The sequence below is a fragment of the Momordica charantia genome (assembly GCF_013281855.1).
Source record: "Momordica charantia cultivar OHB3-1 chromosome 7 unlocalized genomic scaffold, Mcharantia_2.0 BLBB01000007.1, whole genome shotgun sequence".
NCBI classification, from domain to species: domain Eukaryota; kingdom Viridiplantae; phylum Streptophyta; class Magnoliopsida; order Cucurbitales; family Cucurbitaceae; genus Momordica; species Momordica charantia.
Window position 1 is genome coordinate 16,994,892 of NW_028275165.1, and position 21,305 is coordinate 17,016,196.

The window sequence follows — 21,305 nt, forward strand, 5'->3', positions numbered from 1 at the left end:
GTCGAATGGTGGTGAGATATTGGAGAGCACCAATATACTGTGGGATCAGGAAGTGGGTGCCCATCATACAAAGATAAATGCTTCCCTACAATAGACGGAGACGGGACCAGTTTGAGACCTTCAAGCTGGAGCTTGTGGAGAAGATCATCAACATATTTGGACTAGTTTAGAATAAGTCCAGAGGATAATCTGTGTACTTCAATGCCTAGGAAATAACTCAACTGACCTAGATCCTTAAGTGCAAACTTCGAATTCATATATTATTTCATTTTGGTTCATGAACTTTCAAAATGTCTATTTAAATCATCGAATTAAAAAGAAAAATCATTTTGATAATTTATCTTACTTTAAACAAATTGCTATTGTGTGCTTTGAGCCTGTATAGTAATGATGTGATTATTGAGTGAGTGGATAATAGGTGACAAGATAATATAACAAAAATCAAAATAGTTATTTTTAGAAAATTTATGGACAAAAGTAAATATCTTGATTATTTTTAAAAATTTTCATGGACTAAAATAGCATTTAAACCTTATTATTTTTAATTCTTTTTAAGCACATATGATATTCCCTCCTACACGACTATTGTATTATTATTCTTTTAATTTATTAGATACATACAAAAATTTAATTATATTTTTTTTGTTTTGATATATGCCGCAATGTTATAAGTTTGATTGTTGAAAAAATCGTATGATTTTATAAAATCGTGTGCTTTTTTATCGCATATGAAATTTACATAGAATTTTTTTTGAAAATTTAGATAATTAGACATTATATTGTCATACTTGAACCTTTTTTTAATCTCAAATTTTCAAAGAGCTACAATAAAATGTTATACATATATTAATTTTGATATTAAATAAAAAGAAAAAAAAACTACCAAAACTTCATATGAAATATGAATTATAAGAGCTATTACAATTATATCATCCAACTTACCATTTAAAATTTAAATAATCATCTGTCTAGTAACAAAATCAGTACAAATAAATCTTACCATCATTGAGTTTTTTGTCCTCCTCTCTTTTCTAACTACAGCATTTAGGAGTTGGGATCTAACTCAGACTCTCGATTGAAGATATATACCAATTACTGCTAAACTATGCTTGCTTTGCTTACTATCATCTAGTTTTATTGCAATTATTTTCTACATTTAAATGCATAATTGCAAATACCCATAAAATTATATAATTGTTAATTTTGAGGATGATTTGAGGTCTCAATTTTAGGAAAAGATTGACATAAATATTGGTATCGTCAATGGATGTTCCAAAAAATATCATTCCACATTTAGACATTTTCTTAAAAATATCGACTAATTGTAGTGTCCAACCCTTCAATTCATAAAAATGTCGATGAAAATTATCGACATGTTAACACATGATAATACAATATAATGATACTTAAAATTTTTTTAGTACAATATGTCGGGGATGGATGATCGAGTTCACAACCTCTTAATTGAGACCTTGCCTTAACTACTTGAGTTATGTTTTGTTTGGCATAACACTGCTTCCACTAACTATCCAACTTTACGGTCAAAGCGAGAATAGTTCAACGGTAATTGACATATATCTCGAACTAAAAGGTGATGAGTTCGAATCCTCTCCCAACATATTGTACTTAAGAAAAATACCAACTTTACGTACACATTACTAATTTTTCTTAAACAAATGCAAAATATTGAATATAATTTTTTATTGAATATTTTCTTAGAACACCAACCAAATTTTTTAAAAGTTTAAAAGATTAAATTGATAATATAGTAATTTAACCAGTAATATTTTAACATAAACCAGAAAAAAAAAAACGAAGAAAATATTAGTGGCAAATCGATCCGCCATATTATGCCGGCTCTTAGAACGCGGGCACCAGCGTCTTCTTCGCAATCAGATCACTGTTTCTCTCTATTCCCCTCCGATTCCGATTCCGATTCGTCGTTCGTCGGAAAACTTCATCTCTCCGACTGATCACGGCGCTGCTTCATGCTAAGATTGCATTCGGAATCGAACTTGAATTGATACAAGTGAATCTTCCATCTTCGTGGAAATGGCGGAATTTCTTGATTTAGAGACGCAGGACGGCGTGCGGATGCCGTGGAATGTGGTGCCCGGGACGAAGCAAGAAGCGAGCAACTGCATAGTTCCAGTTTCCGCCATGTACACGCCGATCAAAGCCTTCCCCAACATGCCGGTGCTACCTTACTCTCCGCTTCGCTGTCGAACATGTCGCTCCATTCTCAATCCGTTTTCCATAGTCGATTTCGCTGCTAAGATCTGGATCTGTCCCTTCTGCTTTCAGCGGAATCATTTCCCTCCACATTACGCCTCTATTTCCGACGATAACCTTCCCGCTGAGCTGTTCCCGCAGTACACCACCATCGAATACGAGTCGTCTGGGGAAACGCCGGCGGCAGTTCCTCCGGTGTTCATGTTTGTGTTGGACACTTGTATAATTGAGGAGGAGATTGCGTTTTTGAAATCTGCTTTGTCTCAGGCTATTGATCTGCTTCCTGATAATTCGCTGGTGGGACTCATTACGTTTGGCACTTTTGTTCACGTTCACGAATTGGGGTTCGGTCAGATTCCAAAGACATTTGTGTTTAAGGGCTCCAAGGATGTGTCCAAGGAGCAGCTTCTGGAGCAGATGAGCTTCTTTCTCAAGAAGCCTAAGCCACCTACAGGTGTCATTGCTGGTGCTAGAGATGGACTTTCGACGGAGAGTATTGCCCGCTTTCTGCTGTCTAAGTCTGAGTGCGAGTTTGCTCTTAATTCAGTACGTACTTACGAACTTTGAGATAGAAATGACTGCCAGATGCTGTTGTTGAATTGAAATTGAAAGTGGTGTTCGAATTAATAGGTTTTGGAGGAGCTACAGAAAGATCCTTGGGCTGTTCCAGCGGACCAGCGATCCCCGAGGTGCACTGGAACTGCCCTGAGCATTGCAGCCAGCTTGCTTGGCGCTTGTGTTCCTGGGACAGGAGCAAGAATCTTAGCATTTGTTGGTGGCCCGTCGACTGAAGGACCGGGTGCCGTAAGGAATTTTTCTTTAATATCATTGCACCAATTGTCTTTTAATCATTTAAAACTAATTGTTCAATTTTTTGACTTTGGTTGGTTTTTTTTTAATGCCTTTTGGATTGGGTTCTGAAATGATCCTTATTTCTTCCTCATTTTCACTTTGTAGATTGTTTCTAAAAATTTAACTGAACCAATTCGGTCTCATAAGGACTTGGATAAAGATTCTGCACCTCATTATCATAAAGCTGTGAAGTTCTTTGAGGCACTCTCAAAGCAGCTAGTTCATCAGGGACATGTACTTGATCTATTCGCTTGTGCTCTTGACCAGGTAATCTGCACCATGGATAGGTTCACTCCATTTTTAATTTTTGGGTGGTGCTCTCATCCTTTATGGTTACTACGTATTTTTTTTTTGTTTTTTTATTTCTAACGAGATTCAGTTGAGTATGGGATATATTAAACGGTTCTTATGGCAATTTTCCTAATGCAATGATACTCACTGGTTGGAAACTTGTAACTTTTGTGATTTGTGATGGGAATGTGTCCTACTAGAAGATTCTCATGTAAATTATTTACATGGATGACTGTTATTTAACTCGTGGTAGTTTAAATTTGAAAAAAGAATGTTCTTTAAGGAAGCATTATGGAAATTCAAAAGCCCAAGGAAAGTAAATGTGTTTTCGTGGATTCTTTATCATGGGAAGTTAAATACTGCAGATTTGATTCAAAAGAAACTTTCCTCAGCCTCATTACTTCCACCCTTTTGCATCCTCTGTGAGAACAGTGGAGAAGATATTGATCATCTTTTTTTCCACTGCTCATTTGGGAAGGAAGGGTGGTCATCTCTTTTTAGAAAGTTCAAGATTGATTGGGTTTTCGATTTAAAAGCTGAAGCTAACTTGATGCAGTTGTTGTGTGGAGGATATATACATTCCTCTTCTACGACTCGTCTGTTATGGATTAATGCGGTTAAAAGCTTCCTTTTAGAATTATGGTTTGAGCGGAACACAAGGCTATTTAAGGGCAAGCGGAGATCTTTGTCCGATTGTCTCAATTCAGCCAAATTTAAGGCCTCTAATTGGTGTTCGTTGGCGGATTCCTTTTCCCATTATTCCCCAACAATTATTTTTAATAATTGGGGTGTTTTCATTAGTCTAGAGTTGTTCTTGTATTTTTAGATTTCCTTGTTCGTTATGTCTTTTCTGGATATTATGTCTTTCTTATCTTTTCTTTATTCCCTTATTTTGTATTTTCACTCTTTCGAGAGTTTGTATTTTGTTCATTTTCATTTCATCAATGAAAAGTTCGTTTCTTGTTAAAAAAAAAAAGGAAGCATTATGTTCTTTAAGATTTATTCTTGGTCAAAGATGCTTGGATTTATATTATGGAAGACTAAGCAGTTATCTGAGTAAGGTTGTTCTGCCAGAAAGGAAATAGAGGAATTTGGCTTTGGCAAGCTCACATTACTGCTGTAGACGTTAATTATGCTCCATAAAAGATAACTATTTCTTTTATTTTATATTTACAATATGTATAATAGACATTGATATACTGTACTATTGTTCATATGCATTTTTGCACATGTTTTGAGATTTAGTACCTTTAATTTAAAATATATTTTTTAGGTAGGTGTTGCCGAACTTAAAGTGGCAGTTGAAAAGACTGGAGGGCTTGTTGTGCTTGCAGAAAGTTTCGGCCACTCAGTTTTTAAGGATTCACTTAAACGTGTTTTTTCTGGTGACTATGATCTTGGCCTATCATCAAAGTAAGCTTTTCATTGCATATACATTTGGAAAAAGAGTTTATCATACCTTTTCTTCTTTAGTAATAGAATGATTAATTATTGGCTTACATTTATCTGTTATAGTATAACTATGAACTATTGTCCACTTGGATGCCCCTCACATTATTTATACCTTTTAGGAGTTCAATGAACAATTCCTGTTAATCTTTTTTAATGAAAAAGAATAATGTCTTTAAGGACATATATATTGTAATATGTAAAAATTTGTAGATTCAATCTTGTAATCTAATTGAACGTGTTTGTATTTTGTCCCCTTCTTGGACACTAGTAAAGTATCTGATTGTTTGTGTTTGTGATTCATTTTTTATTAAAATTAATTCAGATTGCCAATTTGTAGACGTGTTTGTGACATATTAATCAGAACCATAAGAATCATGTTTGATACTTGTTAAGTAATATTTTCCTCAGTTTCTTTATACATTAAAGCTTTGGGAGATGTATTGTGGAGAAGGGATGTGGAATTCATTGTATATTTAGTTTAGTTGGGGAGTTAAATATTTGTGGAAGACTTTGATTAAAGATTAGAATTATTCAAGATTGATCAAAGTTTTTGCGTTTTCTTTCATTAGTTTAGTCTGTAGCTTTTAATCTCTAACTTTCTTTCCTCCTTTAAATATTGTTGTAGTGGTATATTTGAGATCAATTGCTCAAAGGATATCAAAGTTCAGGGAGTTATAGGTCCCTGTGCGTCTCTTGAAAAGGTATTACCTAAGGAATAACTAAAGCCTGCCTCTTCTTTCCAAATGTTTGCATCTTTGAAGTTCATTTTGCTGGCTTTTGTGCAGAAAGGTCCTTTGTGCTCAGACACTGTCATTGGTCAAGGAAATACAAGTGCATGGAAAATGTGTGGTCTTGATAAAGCAACAACTTTAAGTCTCATATTTGAAATTGTTAAAAAGGAGAGCTCAGATGCTACTGTTCAATCTGCCAGCAATCAATTTTACTTTCAATTTTTGACATAGTATGGTGCCTGAACTTTACCTTTCTAGCTATTTCATCTATTACGCTTAGGTAGATAAAATCATTTCTTACTTAGTTCAGCTTTGATTCCAGTTATCAGAACAACAGTGGTCAAATGAGACTCCGTGTTACAACCCTTTCTAGAAGATGGGTTGCTGGACCTGGAAGCATACAGGTGAGTGTTGGACTCCTGTACTTGATGCACCACCTATACGTAGATTTTGTTTAGTACAAGATTGTTGGGGATGTTAGGGGGCTTTTCTATAGAACTTCTGTCTGCTTTAAAGAATAGCTTTCTGGTGACTCGTAAAGCTCAATACATGTTGTAATTGCTATCCACAATAATATGATTTTAGAAGGATTGAAGGAAGAATTAATTTAAGTCGTTAGTGAAAATGAAATAAAAGAAAACAAGGGAAAACAACTTTAAGACATAATTGCCCAAACATGTTCTCACTGAACTATTGTTTTAGAAAGCAGAAAGTTGTTTTCCAGCCAACAACTTCACTTCACAAGCGAAATTTCATGACAAGAAACCTTTCCGTAGGCTGAATAGCTGGAATATTTTCCATTGATTAAGATAAAGGTACTGATGAGTAGGCTATTGAGGTTCTTAACTATCAAATAGTTTTCTCTAGGATCATTACGAATTTCATAGTCTAACTCCTCCGTGGTCATAACTTCAAAGATAAGGCCAGATATTTAGATGGGGCCATGCGGTTTTTGTGCAACTTTTGAAAAATTTGCACTGAGAGGAATGGATGAGTGTGAAACTTGAACAGAAATTTAGAAGAATTGGGAGAGAGTTTATTTATTTATTTATTTTTTATGGCTGGCTTTCTCTTGGTATATTATGTCCAAGTCTGTTGTAATTATTCTCTCTTCCATTACTGCTGATTGGAAAACCATTTTGTAACTACTATGAAGATTGAAGAATGATAGCCTACAGTGACTACTGAATAACACGAAGTCTACTGTGAATATTTTCTGTTTACTTAAAACATACCACTGTGGGCCAAGAACCGCAGGGAAAGACCATTGGATGAAATCAACGGTGTTGCTCCTATTGAAGACTAAAAGTCTGTCTTTTTGGGATATTCTTCTAAATTTTGGTAAAGAAGAGGGTTGAAGAGTGAAAGGGGGACGCCGGTAAATGGGAAAGGGAATATTTACACGAAAGACTGCACGAATAATCTAGATACCTAAGATGCATATAACCAAAACATGAACGAACTTCTTGAACAAGAGACAACATAATGGCAACTTCTCTATCAAACGAGGTTTTTTTTCCCTTGATATCCGTATGTCTGGGCCCGCTTGCGCGCATCTCGACTAATCACTGGACAACTGTCTAACCCTATTACATTTGGTTACCAAGGAAACTCGTAGGATATTTAATCTTAGGTAGTGGCTACCATGGTTTGAACCAATTCTCTTTAAGTCCTTTACTATTTACATTGACCCTTGTTGACTACTAGGCGAACCCATGATGATTTATCAAATGATGCTCTTTTGAAGTGGAAAATCTGAGGAATAAAAAAAAGTACAGAAACATTGTGGGTTTTTGTTTTTTCTGGGAGAAGATATAAAGGAGTTGGTCCATGATTTTGGACTACAAGTAGGTGGAAGATTGAAGATTTACCTAATTGCCAATCTCACACCTAGCAAGTTGTGGCAAGCAACCTACCAAGCTTAGCAGGGTCGCCAATTAACACCAGTCATAGAACTTCCTACTAATGTTCAGATGGGATGTAGACTAAAAAATGTGCTTAGACTAATTCAGATTAGTGAATGAATAATCCTTCCCCGAAGAAAAAAATGATATCATCAGCAAATTGCAAATGAGTGAGATGAACCTTGTCTCATCCCACTGGCCACTCCAACTAAATCTCTTTCAACCCCCATGAAAAAAGTCTACTAAGCACATTAATTACCAAAATGAAAAGTAAAGGAGATAGAGGATCACCTTGCCCAAGCTTCCTAGAAGTAAAAGACTTTCTCCGAGACTTACCATTAATTAGATTATAGAAGATAGGGTTCTAATATAAGTTCTTTATATAAACCAAAAACCTTTTCTCCACTGGATCTTATAAAAAAATTCTCCATCAGCAGGATGGTAAGAATTCAATTTTAGAAACAATACCCAACTTGTAAAACTCGCATGACGTCCTTATAAATAAGTTCATCTTGGTGACCTTCCAATTTTTCAGGATTCTTTTTCAATGTTTGGTTGTTTAGTAAGGAAAAATTTGCAATTATGTTGTAGGACTTGATTGCGGGGTTTGACCAAGAAGCTGCTGCTGCAGTTATGGCACGTCTAGTTTCCTTCAAGATGGAAAATGAGGTAATTATATTGTTTTTTCCTAGTTTTTAAATCCTGAATGCTGGTTTCATGGTTTTGGACATGTATGGATAAATTTGGAATTTTATTAATAATGGTAGTTTCTGAAATTGTTATAAAAAAAGAATGTGCATAGTAGTTGTTTCTTCCTTCCATTTGTAGTGCATTTTCAATGACACGTTGGCCTAAGAATCAGTTTGGTGAAAGATGCAAAATTTGAAACAATATCTTCTACTCAGAACTTATAATTTATTTTGTTATACTATCAGCTCTTTGTTCGGAATTTGGGCTTCATAATTCAGGCTATTTTATAACTTACAAGAACAAACATTTTAACTAAGATTGGTAGTAATAGCTGCATATCTAGTGCTGAATAGAATATATATTTTGATACCGGATGGTAGAGATAGCTACATACGCTTGTAGTTGTTGTTTGCGAAGTTAGTATTTTCTCTTCTGTATGCTTCCTTGTTGTATTGTAACAATTTATTTATTGCTATTTTGTTTTAATATTGAAAAGTTGAAATTGGTATTCAGGCAGAGTTTGATCCTATAAGATGGTTGGATAAATCATTGATTCATCTTTGTTCCCGTTTTGGAGATTACCAAAAGGATACTCCATCTTCCTTCAGCTTATCTCCACGTTTTTCAATATTCCCTCAGTTTATCTTTCATTTACGACGATCTCAGTTTGTGCAGGTATTTATTTTATATATTTTCACAACTTTTAACATCAATTAGGTTCAAGATTTTTATAACCAATGTCAGAATATGTTGTAACATTCTTTTGATTCAATGTGAAATTTGAAGGTCTTTAATAACAGTCCTGATGAGACTGCATACTTCAGAATGATCCTGAACCGTGAGAATGTTGCTAATTCTGTTGTAATGATCCAACCGTCATTGATTTCTTACACATTTCATTCAGTCCCAGAACCAGTTCTTCTTGATGTAGCTGCCATTGCAGCTGATAGAATTCTGCTATTGGATGCCTATTTCACTGTTGTTATCTTCCATGGTGCAACTATTGCTCAGTGGAGAAAAGCTGGGTATCATAATCAGCCTGAACATCAGGTATCTTTTATTTTTTTTTTCCCTTTCCCCCCTAATTAAATGGAAACTGGAAAAAGAACACCCAGGGGGAGTGCACCGTGTCCCAGTTTGTTAAAATTCTCGCTGCATGATTAGAAGGCTTTTAGCCTTTTACATCTTTGGTGGAAATCATCTTGCTGTCACTCTTTGAAATACTGAATATTTATCTAATGGTACTGCAGAATTAGTGTACATTTTCATTTCACATAAAGAAACCATGAAATAAATTTATGGCTAAGATATCCTAATAACTTGTATTATCTTTACTTTATAAACTATCTAGGAAGTAAATGATTATTATATTTGTTGATCACACTACCTTTTAATCGAGGCTTCTATTTCTCTGCTTACTTTCTCAACCCACAAGAGTTTCGGCGGCATAGATGACCAAGTAATTGAATCATTCAAGCAGTTATTTCACCGTGTTGGAATTATATTTCTACATGAAGATTAGGTTAAGAGCATCTGCTTTAGATTATTATCCAGTATTATCTATATCATTAATGTCAATACGGGGAGACACCTTTTTTTTCCCTTTTTTTATTTCTGTGGGTTTTTCATTTTTATTCTGTATTGATACTAGAAAAAAAAATTAAACTGACGTGGCCATAAAGTTGACTACAAATGGCTTATGTTTGGTCCTAAAACACAATCCTCACTGTTTTTGCAGGCGTTTGCTCTGTTGCTGCAAGCTCCACGTGACGATGCAGATGCAACAATTAAGGAAAGATTCCCAGTACCACGTTTGGTGATCTGTGATCAGCATGGCTCGCAGGTTTGTACCTCTTTACTTGTCATCCAAAGTTCAGTGACTTGTCTATACTTCTTTCTGTTTTCCTTTTTTTTTTTTTAATTTTTAAATTTAGCTTGGGGATCAAATTCAAAGGCACTCCTTCCTTTTCCTGTTTGCTCCCTTCTTGAATCATGATCCTGTTCGCGGTCTAATAAACTGAGGGAGCTGTCATTTTAATACAGTGCATTAATTCGAATTAGCATCCCATATAGTGTCAAGAAACAGGTGAGGATTTAAAAATGGGTCTCTTGATTTCCTTCTAGAATTCCTCCTGTTTATTGAAAATACTTCTGATAAGAACCAAGTAGAGCATATAGAGGAATGGAGATGGAAAATGAACTTGGATCTGGTTAAATTCCATGAGGAATATGAAGTAGGACCGAGGACCGGATAGCCTTCCTCCTTTCCCAAGCCCAATCTAGTTCAACCAATTACTCAAAAATGATGTTCTTGTCACTTCCCCCCTGCCCCCTCTATATATATATATATATAATTTTTTTTTTCCTTGTAGTAAAAACCGAACTTTCATTGAGGAGAATGAAACAATACAAATGCGCATACAGAAAACAGCCTAACAAAAGTCAAACTAAACAGGCTCCCATCTAGCAAAATCAAACCTAATGGCCCAAAGGGAAATATGAAACTGAACAATAGCCCAAACGTCCACACAAGATCTCTCAATCCCTCTAAAATTCATGTTATTTTTCTTAGTCCACAAGCCCCATAGAACAACTAAGAAACCCGCCTGCCACAACCTCCCTCCCCCCTATTTGTAGCCACTAGTACCCTTGCAGAACCCTCAAGCCCACATCGATTGAGCTATCCCATTTAGGTATTCTATAACAAACTAACGAACTAATGACTTCCTACCTCCATATGGGAGCACTATCATCTTCACAATTCACTGCTATTTGTATATATATGTATTTTATTCTTATGGAAAAAACCAGCTTTCATAAGAAAAATGAAGAACGAAGAATACACGAGCCATAAAAAATGGAAAGCCCAAGAGAAAAGGAGCCACAAAACAAAAAGACACGCAGCACGAGACTAAAAAAAGACTCCCATTCCAAATAATGAGAGATAAAGGATAGAGCTATTTGCATACTTTGAAACAATATGTAAATGCAAGTCGCAGTCTTAAAATCTAAATAATGGGAGGAAACATGGAAAATGTTTTTTACTGAGTGAATTCAGTAAAGTTAATATTGTGAACCTCTGTTTATTTCTCATTTTCATCCAATGTCAAATACTGCTAGTCAAAATCTAATGACAACAACGACCTTACTTGAAATCTGTTCTATAGGTTGTACAACTGTGTCCTTGAGTCCTAAGGAGAAATTTGACAGCAACTCATTTCCCTTTACACCAAAAGATTAATTTTGATGTGGGGATTCCATCAGAATGAACCTAACAACGATTTCCGAAATCGGTTTTCCTCTTCTAGTCTCTGGAAGAACCTATATCATCTTCTGTTCCAATTAACATTTTTTTTTCTCTTCTGGGCAGGCACGTTTTCTTCTTGCAAAGCTGAATCCATCAGCCACCTATAACACTGAATCTCCCCTTCCAGGTGGAGATATCATCTTCACCGACGACGTCAGCTTCGAAGTCTTCTTGGATCATCTACAGAGACTAACCGTTCAATAAAAGAACACAGGTGGGATTTCTGCAGTTTTGTAACATTGCCTTCTAGTTTGTATAGTAATCTTTTCCACTTATTTTAAGCATATTGCATTAGCTCCCTGCCCTATGGGAAAACTTAGATGCTTTTCACCCTTTGATGTTCTTAAATTTATGAACTTTAGGGTACGTTTAGGGTAGTGTTCTCATCAAATTTGATTTCTCTTCTTCATAATTCATTGCATGGTATTGTTATCAAGCAATCATAGGAAGGTATCCTGAGTTCTGTAATTTTGTTGAATAGGAAATTTTACTAATAAAATAGACTTTTTGGGTCCGCTTGGCAATATTGCTGTGTCTTGTTTCTAGTTTCATCTTTTTTTAAAAATAAAAATTTGAATCGTTTCTTGTTTCTTGGTTCTTTTGTTTTTTAATTGAAAAATAAATTGAAACATGTTTGTAACTATTTCTTGTTTCTTGTTCTCTGAAATTTTAAATTAGAAAAGATTTTTTTTTGTATGGAAATTAATTTTTAGATTAAATATTAACATTTTTATGATATGATTATTTTATAATGTTTATTATGCATTTTAGAAGCTAAGAATGATATAATAATGTTTTAAATTTATGTTTTGGAAAATAACTTGAAATTGGAAACTAGAAACAAGAAACTTTGATTTTGTTGGTCCAAATTTTCTACAAAATTCTGAAAACATTTCTTAAAATTGAGAAACGAGAAATATGAACAATTACCAAAGGGTTGTTTCTAAAAAATTGAAAATGAGAAACAAGAAACAAAAAATAGAAACGTTATCAAATGAATGATTTGTTGGACCATGTATTTTTGAACTGATGACCTTGAATGTTACTTAAAGAATTTGTCAGTGATATATCTAATATGAAGTATATCATTCATACATATTTAGTGCGACTAATATACTTCATATCAGTTATATATTGATATATTTAATATTCAGTATATAAGTTATCTAATTATATAACTATATACCTAATATTTATTATATTTTATATTAAGTATATCGATCTTCATAAATAACAAGGTCGAAATTAGAATAATAAAAAACAAATATATTATTTTAAATTTTTTACCATATTTGTAAAACCAAAAAGCTATTGCTATATTTTCAAATATGACAAATATTGGTTTTAAGTTATTATTGTTAATAGAAATTTTCTAGAATTTTTTTAAATATTGTTAGTTTTAAAAATTTATTTTAAAAATATTTTCAAATTCAAACTTATTCAAAAAATAATGCTTAATAAATTCCTCTGCCATTAGGTGGTCAAGAGATGACCTACATACATGACATTGTATATTGTCTCTAAAGATGTGTAGTTACGTTTATTATTATTATTTTTTTGCTTTTTTTGCTCTTCCGTAAAAGCAAACTATTCATATTGTCTCTTGAATTGAAGAGACGATATGTACTTATTTTAAACAATTATACCAGTCCGGTAGTGGATATATATCCATCTTACCAACCTAAAGATATGTTAGGTAATTTATTTAAAAGTGAAAAAAATTGCAATAATATAACATTGTATTTGCTAAAAAAGAAAAATTACGAGGGTTGGAGATTAAACCTAAAATCTCGGTATTGGTAAGAGGGATATATAACCACACTCCACCAAATTGGTATATTAGATTAAACCTATAGTTTATTTTCCATAAAAAAGCAACATGACTACATGTCGACATACAATACCACCTAGTGTTGAAATTGACAATGGCGTGTCGATATACAATACCACCTAGTGTTGAAATTGACAATGGCGGGCAGATTTATGAAGCATTATTTCATTATTTTTGGAATAAATTTAAATTTGAAAATATTTGAAAATTGTTTAAAAAATGTTAATATTTAAAAAAATCCCAATTTATTATATATATATATGCAAAGACATTTCAAATACCAAGGGCTGATTGTCAAAACTTTTATTTTAGGATAATGAGCTGCAGAAATTAGTATCTTCTCGTATTTGATAACTCATTTGTCGCACTCTTTTTTCCTCAAAAGGATAACTTTAATACCACATTTAAATAAAATATATCAGGTAAGAAAACTAACGTGAAAACAAAAATTTATTAAATTACAGATATTCAATAAAAAATTTGATTAAAATAGTTATTAACTTTGCATCAATAGAAATAAGGTTTAAATTATATTTTAGTAGTTGAACTTTTAAAATATTTATTTTAATTTTAAAATTTTTTAAAAATAATCATTTCTAGTCATTAAAGTTTCAGAAAGTTTATTTGTCATTAAAAATGATTATTTTGGTAGAAATTTGACCAATCAAAATTACCAAATTTGCACTAATCTTGTAGAATAAAAGTGATTCGACAAAACTTGTAAAATCATAGAAGGAGTACACATTACACATTGATATGAGCCACACAAAATCCAATCGAGGTTTGGTGTCAAGCATAACACAAAGTAGCTTTTTGTAGCGTACCTCTATTGTGAATATTTCCTCCTAATCTCTTCTTTTAATTCCGTAGATAAGATAAAATATCACCTTTCTTCATGGGATATCCTCTTTATTTTCTAATAGTTTAGGCTTTATGGATTTTCTTCTTTGAAGTCGTTGGGCTTGAGATATTCTTCAAACTAGAATGGAAGACTTAAATTGGGTGACCAATCAAACTGTTGGGCTAGTTGGGCATGAGCTGACCAGTCGGCGTCGATTGGTCAATTTTGTGACTGATTTGGTCGTTAAAGTCGACCAACCGACGCACAGACTACTTGCCTGTGGGCCTTGGTCCTTAATCCTTGGGTCGGGTTTGCTTCTTAGGTCTCAACTTTAAGTTCTCGATCGGGCAACTGCTTGATATCCGAACTTAGCTTGCTAGGATTGAAATCCGTATTCTTGATTTATTGTTTTACTTCATCCCATAACACTTGTATAGGAAATTATACCCTAAAATATTATAATGATCATTATTTCTTTATTCTAACTCCAAAAAGTTTTAATACTTTGAAGGATAAAAGATAAAAGTTTTAAAATTTATTTATTTATTTTGAAACCAAAACTTAAAAATTATTAGAGATTATATAATATATATATATACACACACTGCAAGTGACAAGTTTTATATTTAATTTATCCAGTTTTTTTTTTAACTTAGTCAAAGAGAGAAATGATTATATATATATATATATATATCCACTAAATAAATTAAATCAAAGTAACATCACAATTGACACCTTAGTAATTAGAATATTGTTTTCTTAAAAAGTTGTGACCTAACAAGAATCTTTTATCTAGATCTCACAACATCATCAGGGTAAATAATAAAAAAAAAATTAAATTCATTAATTAGAGTAAGAGGATCCAATAGCCCTATCCCTTATTAATTGCCACAAAATTTATTAATTTTGTACATATTTAAAAAAATTAACATTTTGATCAAAACCCTAGGACTGATCTCTCTCTATATTATTGAATTCAATCCTTGGGTCCATTTGTTGTTTCTTCTTCATATGCTTCAAGAGTTGTTGGCTAATTTATTATTTAATATGAAACCATACAATAAGTCACTATTAAAAAAACCCTAATTATCAAATTAAAAAAATTAACCACTCCCACCAAAGCCAATAAGGTCCACAATGCTCCACCAAGTGTTGTTTCGTGTTCTTAAGAAATCCCTAATGGTCTTCCTACATTTTAAGATAACGTATTTTGTTATACGTTAAATTACATTTTTGGTATTATGCTTAATTTACTTTTGAAAGTTTTATCATCGTTCTTTATATTTTGATTTAAAGTTATTGAATGTTTCTAGTATTAGTGAGAATTAACAAAAATGTAACGTGACAAGTTATTTGTGGCTACACCATACAATAGAAATGACAGACAATCAATGAGTATTATTTCGGTGGCATTTTTTTAAAGTAACTTTTGCGATAATAATAATAGTAGGATTTAACCAAATATAAGTAGTAGATTTATCATATGAAAAAATATTTGCAAGAATGATATAAATATAAGATCTATACATTGATGATCAATAGGTGCTATATTAGGTATATCAAAGATGTGCACTTTATATTAAAAATATCGGTGGTATAATTTTTTAATGATATAGAAAGGGTAGATTAGTGATATATACGAGGAAAAATTTTTGTCATATTAACAAAATGATTTTCCATGCAACAAATTTACAAATATCGCAACAAATTTTTACCACTCATTAAAATTTCCATTTTCAGAAGATAATTCCACTCAACATGTCAATTTTCGGGGATAAAAATTAATATTGAACATTTTATTTATAAAAGCTATTTTCATAATTTATTAAAGGACCAACCTTTAATAATTATTTGGAAATGTATTGTTATAATTATTGATTTGGAAATTGGAAGTAGGTAACAAAAATCTTTTATGTATTTCAAAATATGTGAGCAGTTTTTAAAATTTTCAAATACAGCAAAAATTTTCACTTATATCAATAGTATATCAGATACTCATATCAATAGTATATCAATAATATATTAGATACTTATATTATGTTAGATGTAGATCACATACATATTGGACAGATACTCATATTAATAGTATATCAGTAGTTAGATATATTATAGATATTTTACAAATATATATCATTTGAGTAAAGTTGTCATTTTAAAATTGTACTCCGTTTTTTTTAAGTGCTATATTTTGAAAAACTAAATGTGGTTACTATTTTACTAATTTTATTAAATGTTTTTGTCAAATTTGCCACTCCCTTGTTGAAACATATATAGTTAATCATGGAAAAACATGTCAACACGAGTAACATTTAATAACTATTGAAACATATAGTTAATCATATACATGTTATTTAATGTGCCAAATCACTAAAAAAATTGAATTTATTTTAACAAATAATTTATATAGTTCCATGAATGGATATCTTGATGTAATATCTTGTTTCTTATGATTCAATGATCTTTTGTTCTTTTAGGAAAAAGTAAGGTTCTATTGTTTGAAAGTTACTTTAATAATTTATTAACAAGATTATCAACTGTGATATTCATAAAGTCATAAGAGGTACTATTTATGTATTTATGATACCTAGCTCTTCCACTTATCATGACCTTTTTTTTTCTTTTGAGTTTAAACAATTCCAGATTTTGAAGATTTAACATTTAGGAGAGATGCACGATGTCTTAACTACTTGAACTATGTCGTTTGTTTGTGCAATAATAAAATCGGTCAAAGGTCGGAACTAGTCAACAGAGGAGACTGGAACGAGTTTGAGAGTGTCTTGGCTAGGAGATGCATGCTCAAGAAAGACAAACATCCGATGCTCAATTCAATTTAAGTTCGACCTAGGTATTATGACTGAGATAGAATATAATACCTAATGTGGAAGTGGAATCCTGTATATAGGTAGAGGATCCGACATGGTATTCGACTGGCAGTTACTCGTGTTGTCATGAAGGTCAGGTTGTCGGGTGCATAAGATCGGAGGTAGGTAAGACCTTCAGTCGGGGGAGATCTGATCTTTCGACATTTCTCTATTCTCCACATGGCAAAGGGGAAAAATCCCAATGTTTTTTTGTTCATGGAGAAAGACCTTTATTCTTGTAGTGATACGCAATGGGTCATTGCTTGACGGAGTTGTGTTCCATGTGACTTGAACACAAGACCTCAAGGATATTTCTTAACCACCCAAACTATCTCTTGGGGACGTTCAAATTGGCCTTGGCCATATGACTATTATATATATCGCAACCAGAATGAAAAAATGATGAAATTAGTAAAAAGTACCTATAATATTTAAGAGTCTAATTCCACTCTAATAGTCATTGAGGTCTTATCACTCCTTATGGACCCGAACCTCAGTGATTTAGGATAATGAAACTTAGATAAAATTAAGTGGATGGTCTTTTCACCGATATTACGGTCTCTTTGATAAATACCACGCGACAACTCGAGTAGAGCAATTCAGGAGTTATAGTGTGACTTATATCTCTCTTTTAAAAGAGTCCTAGATTCTAATTCCAGTATCATACATGTATTTGTAATGTATTCTTCAAAGAAAAGGAAAACACTACAGTATTATAATCATCCAACCCTCTCTCATACTCACTTTCCATATTATATTGATTGAAGAATGACAATAAGCTTTCACTAGCTCTACACCACTTTTCTCCCCAAAAACTTTTGTTCCTAATTTAGAATCCATTCCTCTTATAAAGTAACACAATTCCTTTATAAATAATAGTAGCAATAATAATAGCCATGGGAGAAACATTGCTAAGTATTGCTCTATGGGTGTAATTATTGAGATAAACATTCAACTTTATTAGGCCACTTGTTAAATCAAACAATATAATATATCTACAAACCCCCCAATTAAATTATTCTAATTCTGCCTTCCTAAACTTTGTATTATTATAATAACAATACTTTAATTTATGCTTTTGTCCTAATTAATGCTGTTTCTCTTTCCTCTATCCCCTTTTTATTTTTCTATTCATTTCTAGGGTTTCAACATGGGACTGATTTCTGCTCCTCTGTTCTCTCACACATATCCATATAAAATTTTATAATAATTCATTCTCCTTTCAAAAATATATTGTCCCCTTTTTATTATTTTACCATTTATTATTATTATTATTTTTTTGCCCCCCTGGTTTTTTCCCTGTTCATCTTTGAGAGTGTTTTAAGTTTCTCTCTCTCTTGTGTTTAATGGCTGCTTTAAACTTGGGCTCCGCTTCTCACTTTGTTGACCAGCTCCAGCACCGCCCTGATCTCCACCTAGAGCCGCCGCCGGATTCCGGCCACTTCAACGGCGGGGGCGATGTCATGGTCCGCCGGCCGAGGGGCCGCCCGGCCGGGTCCAAGAACAAGCCGAAGCCGCCTGTGATCATCACGCGCGAGAGTGCCAACACGCTCCGAGCTCATATCTTGGAGGTCGGTAGCGGCTGCGACGTGTTCGAGGCCGTGGCTGCCTATGCACGGCGGCGCCAACGGGGGATCTGCGTGTTGAGTGGGAGTGGGATAGTGAACAATGTCAGCTTGCGGCAACCCGCAGCGGCGGGCTCGGTGTTGACACTGCAAGGTCGATTCGAGATATTGTCGTTGTCGGGATCGTTTCTGCCACCGCCCGCTCCTCCCGGTGCCACCAGTTTGACGATCTTCTTGGCTGGAGGACAAGGGCAGGTGAGTTAAAGTTAGCTACCACTAAATTCAAAAGCTTAAACGAACATGTTAATTACTATATAATTTTAATAATTTATACATATTCTTAACACTCCGTTTAGAGATGACTCTCAGCGGGATCGGGATCGGGACGGAGAAGAGGAATGGATTTTAATCCCCCTCTCTGATTTTAGCTACGGGAACCAAAAAAAAAAAAGGGTTTAGGAGTTTCCCCTTCTCCATTTTTTCTTAGAAAAAAAATTTTCTACTTAACCTATAAAATCTTTTTCCAATCAAGTGTTAACAACATATTGAAATTGAGGGAAAATTATTTAATTAGGTTACTAATTATTTGTAACGATTAATTTTTGAAAAAGTTTTGATCCTACCTCACTTCTAGGTTTGAAAATTGAAAAACGTGAACAATTTCTAATTTGTTACTGTATACTATCAAACTCAAAAACTCTATTAATTTTTTTTCAACTAAACCCAAGATCTTAAGACGATGAATTTTAAGGTAGATACAACCATTTATATGTATTCTCAACAGGTGGTAGGCGGAAATGTGGTGGGAGCTTTGATCGCATCGGGACCGGTCATTGTCATAGCTTCGTCGTTTAGCAACGTGGCGTACGAGAGGTTGCCATTGGATGAAGAAGAAGAATTGCCGATGCAGGCCGGGGCTGGGCCGCAGAGCTCCGGTGGAGGCGGAGACGGCGGCGATAGCCACAACAACCCTTTTCCCGACGCATCTTCCGGCCTGCCCTTCCTTAATCTGCCAATGAACATGCCGAATCAGAACCAATTTTTCGGTTGAAAAATTGGATGAACACTTCAAATTCATCTGCAAATTCACAGGTTTAATCCCAATAATTTTCAGTCATAAATCTCTCTCTCTTCTTTCTTAGTCTCCAATCTCTGCTTGTTTGTGGTGTAAAACTTTGTTAAATTGTCTGATTTAATGTTCAATTAATCTTGATGATCAAAATTTCTACTATTTTTTTTCTTTACTATTGTTTAGAATTGGTCTATTTGTAAGAGAACCACCTTATTAATTTGTGATTTTATTGCTTTCTATAATTAACTTGAGAAAAGATAGAGAACATATGGTAATGAAAATAATTAAAAATATTCCCAAACATTTATAGAGAGTAATTATATTTCTAGTCCAATAATACGTGGAGGTGGTCGAAGTCACGCTACATGCAATATGATTCTGTTACATTGATTTTTGATTTAGTAGGCTTTGATTTTTCTAATTTATTTTAAGAATATAGATGTTATATTGAAATTAAATTAGATGCAGATTAATCTATATTTGATTGACTGTCTCCATTAATTGTATCGTTTCTTGTAAAATTACCACTCTTGTTTCTTTTTTTGGATGTAGCTACGACTTATAATTTATGATATGGGATAGGGTATGGAATGAAAATTTCATTTCTTGATACTGAAATTTTGTTTATTTTTCTTTAATTAAAGTGTTTCATTTGTTTAAATAACTTGATACAGTTTCTTGTTTATCTTCCCTCTAAGTTTAATCTTGCCTTTCGTCAACATGGATTAAAATGTCTAAATTTATTTAGTTAATAGCTCAAGATTTTGATGGTTTATATCATTGTTCTTCCATAAATTCGATTTTATGTTTAGCAAAAGTAATAATTATCGCTATTATTTTCTCTCTGTGTTCATGTGGGGTGAGAATTTGAACCTCTGACTTTTTGATCAAAGATGTCTTAATGAGTTGAGCTATATTTAGATTCATTATGTATATATGATTATGGTGAATTAAGTTTCCAAAATGAAATGAGCGGGTTTCATTATTAAGTGGGTTTTTGCATTTTTCTTCTTTGATTTGATTTGTGTTGATGTCGATTTTTGGGCAAGAGCCACGTAAGTGTTACGTAGGTGCCACGTATGCCTTTGTCTCCAAGCTTTTTGTTACCTACACACAGAAATCTAGCACCAGTGTGGTGCTTTGCTGAATTGCATTCCGATGCATAAGTTAGAACTCAAGCTGAGCAAGCAAGAATGAAGCAAAGTAGGTTATGGGTTGAAATATATGTTTTTAGTATGGGTCCTATTTTTAGGTCAAGACTTGGGGTTTCTTTTTCTAGTGTTTACACATTTTCAACCTTTTTTTCCTATAACAATTCATCTGAGTCATCAAGTAGTGTCAAATTTTTGTATTACAAATTTTCCCTTTCATCTGCACAAGAAAAGATAACCCAAACATAACCCACTCTGTTGTATTAAAAAAAACGAACATAACCATTTGTTTTATGTTAGACACCAACGCTAAAGAACTCGTAAGAATCGTGGACTGGAGGATGGCCACGAAGCACACATAATCACTTTTTCCATCTAAACCTCGTCATACATGTAGCTTAAACTACATATGATCGATGGTATATGTTTTCGTCATATTTATGTGAAATGATCTATACATAATTTTATGAAAAAATTTGGCACTAACGTCCTTTCACAAAATTTTGAACTTTCAACTTAAGAAAC

The 21,305-nt window shown here is 33.3% G+C and overlaps 2 protein-coding genes across 4 annotated transcripts; both read left to right on the forward strand.

The window, feature by feature from the left end:
- Nucleotides 1–1,811: 1,811 nt before the first annotated feature.
- On the forward strand, nt 1,812–11,983 carry LOC111022815 (protein transport protein SEC23 C). Of its 3 annotated transcripts, none has more exons than XM_088126631.1 (12): nt 1,812–2,778; nt 2,863–3,036; nt 3,190–3,351; nt 4,649–4,788; nt 5,453–5,528; nt 5,613–5,788; nt 5,869–5,962; nt 8,054–8,131; nt 8,666–8,827; nt 8,939–9,202; nt 9,891–9,995; nt 11,320–11,491. In XM_088126631.1, exons 1-12 carry the CDS (start codon nt 2,053–2,055, stop codon nt 11,338–11,340), a joined length of 2,178 nt encoding a protein of 725 aa, XP_087982757.1. In that variant the 5' UTR covers nt 1,812–2,052; the 3' UTR covers nt 11,341–11,491. The 3 variants fall into 3 exon arrangements, with proteins under 3 accessions (XP_087982757.1, XP_087982756.1, XP_022155777.1); XM_088126630.1 differs by lacking the exon at nt 11,320–11,491 and adding an exon at nt 11,523–11,983 and having other exon boundaries at nt 1,813–2,778; XM_022300085.2 differs by lacking the exon at nt 11,320–11,491 and adding an exon at nt 11,523–11,983 and having other exon boundaries at nt 1,815–2,778; nt 5,881–5,962.
- Nucleotides 11,984–18,265: 6,282 nt separating this feature from the next.
- On the forward strand, nt 18,266–19,779 carry LOC111022809 (AT-hook motif nuclear-localized protein 23). The gene is made up of 2 exons (XM_022300072.1): nt 18,266–18,812; nt 19,342–19,779. Exons 1-2 carry the CDS (start codon nt 18,339–18,341, stop codon nt 19,606–19,608), a joined length of 741 nt encoding a protein of 246 aa, XP_022155764.1. The 5' UTR covers nt 18,266–18,338; the 3' UTR covers nt 19,609–19,779.
- The last annotated feature ends 1,526 nt before the right edge of the window (nt 19,780–21,305 follow it).

What these genes read in the sequence shown, in the direction of transcription:
- LOC111022815 (XM_088126630.1), top strand. Translation starts at nt 2,053, where the DNA reads ATGGCGGAATTTCTTGATTTAGAGACGCAGGACGGCGTGCGGATGCCG. An exon ending in CGACTGAAGGACCGGGTGCC is followed by an intron (nt 3,037 to 3,189) that starts GTAAGGAATTTT and finishes TTCACTTTGTAG; the next exon opens with ATTGTTTCTAAAAATTTAAC. An exon ending in GTGATCAGCATGGCTCGCAG is followed by an intron (nt 9,996 to 11,522) that starts GTTTGTACCTCT and finishes TCTTCTGGGCAG; the next exon opens with GCACGTTTTCTTCTTGCAAA.
- LOC111022809 (XM_022300072.1), top strand. Translation starts at nt 18,339, where the DNA reads ATGGCTGCTTTAAACTTGGGCTCCGCTTCTCACTTTGTTGACCAGCTC. An exon ending in TGGCTGGAGGACAAGGGCAG is followed by an intron (nt 18,813 to 19,341) that starts GTGAGTTAAAGT and finishes TATTCTCAACAG; the next exon opens with GTGGTAGGCGGAAATGTGGT.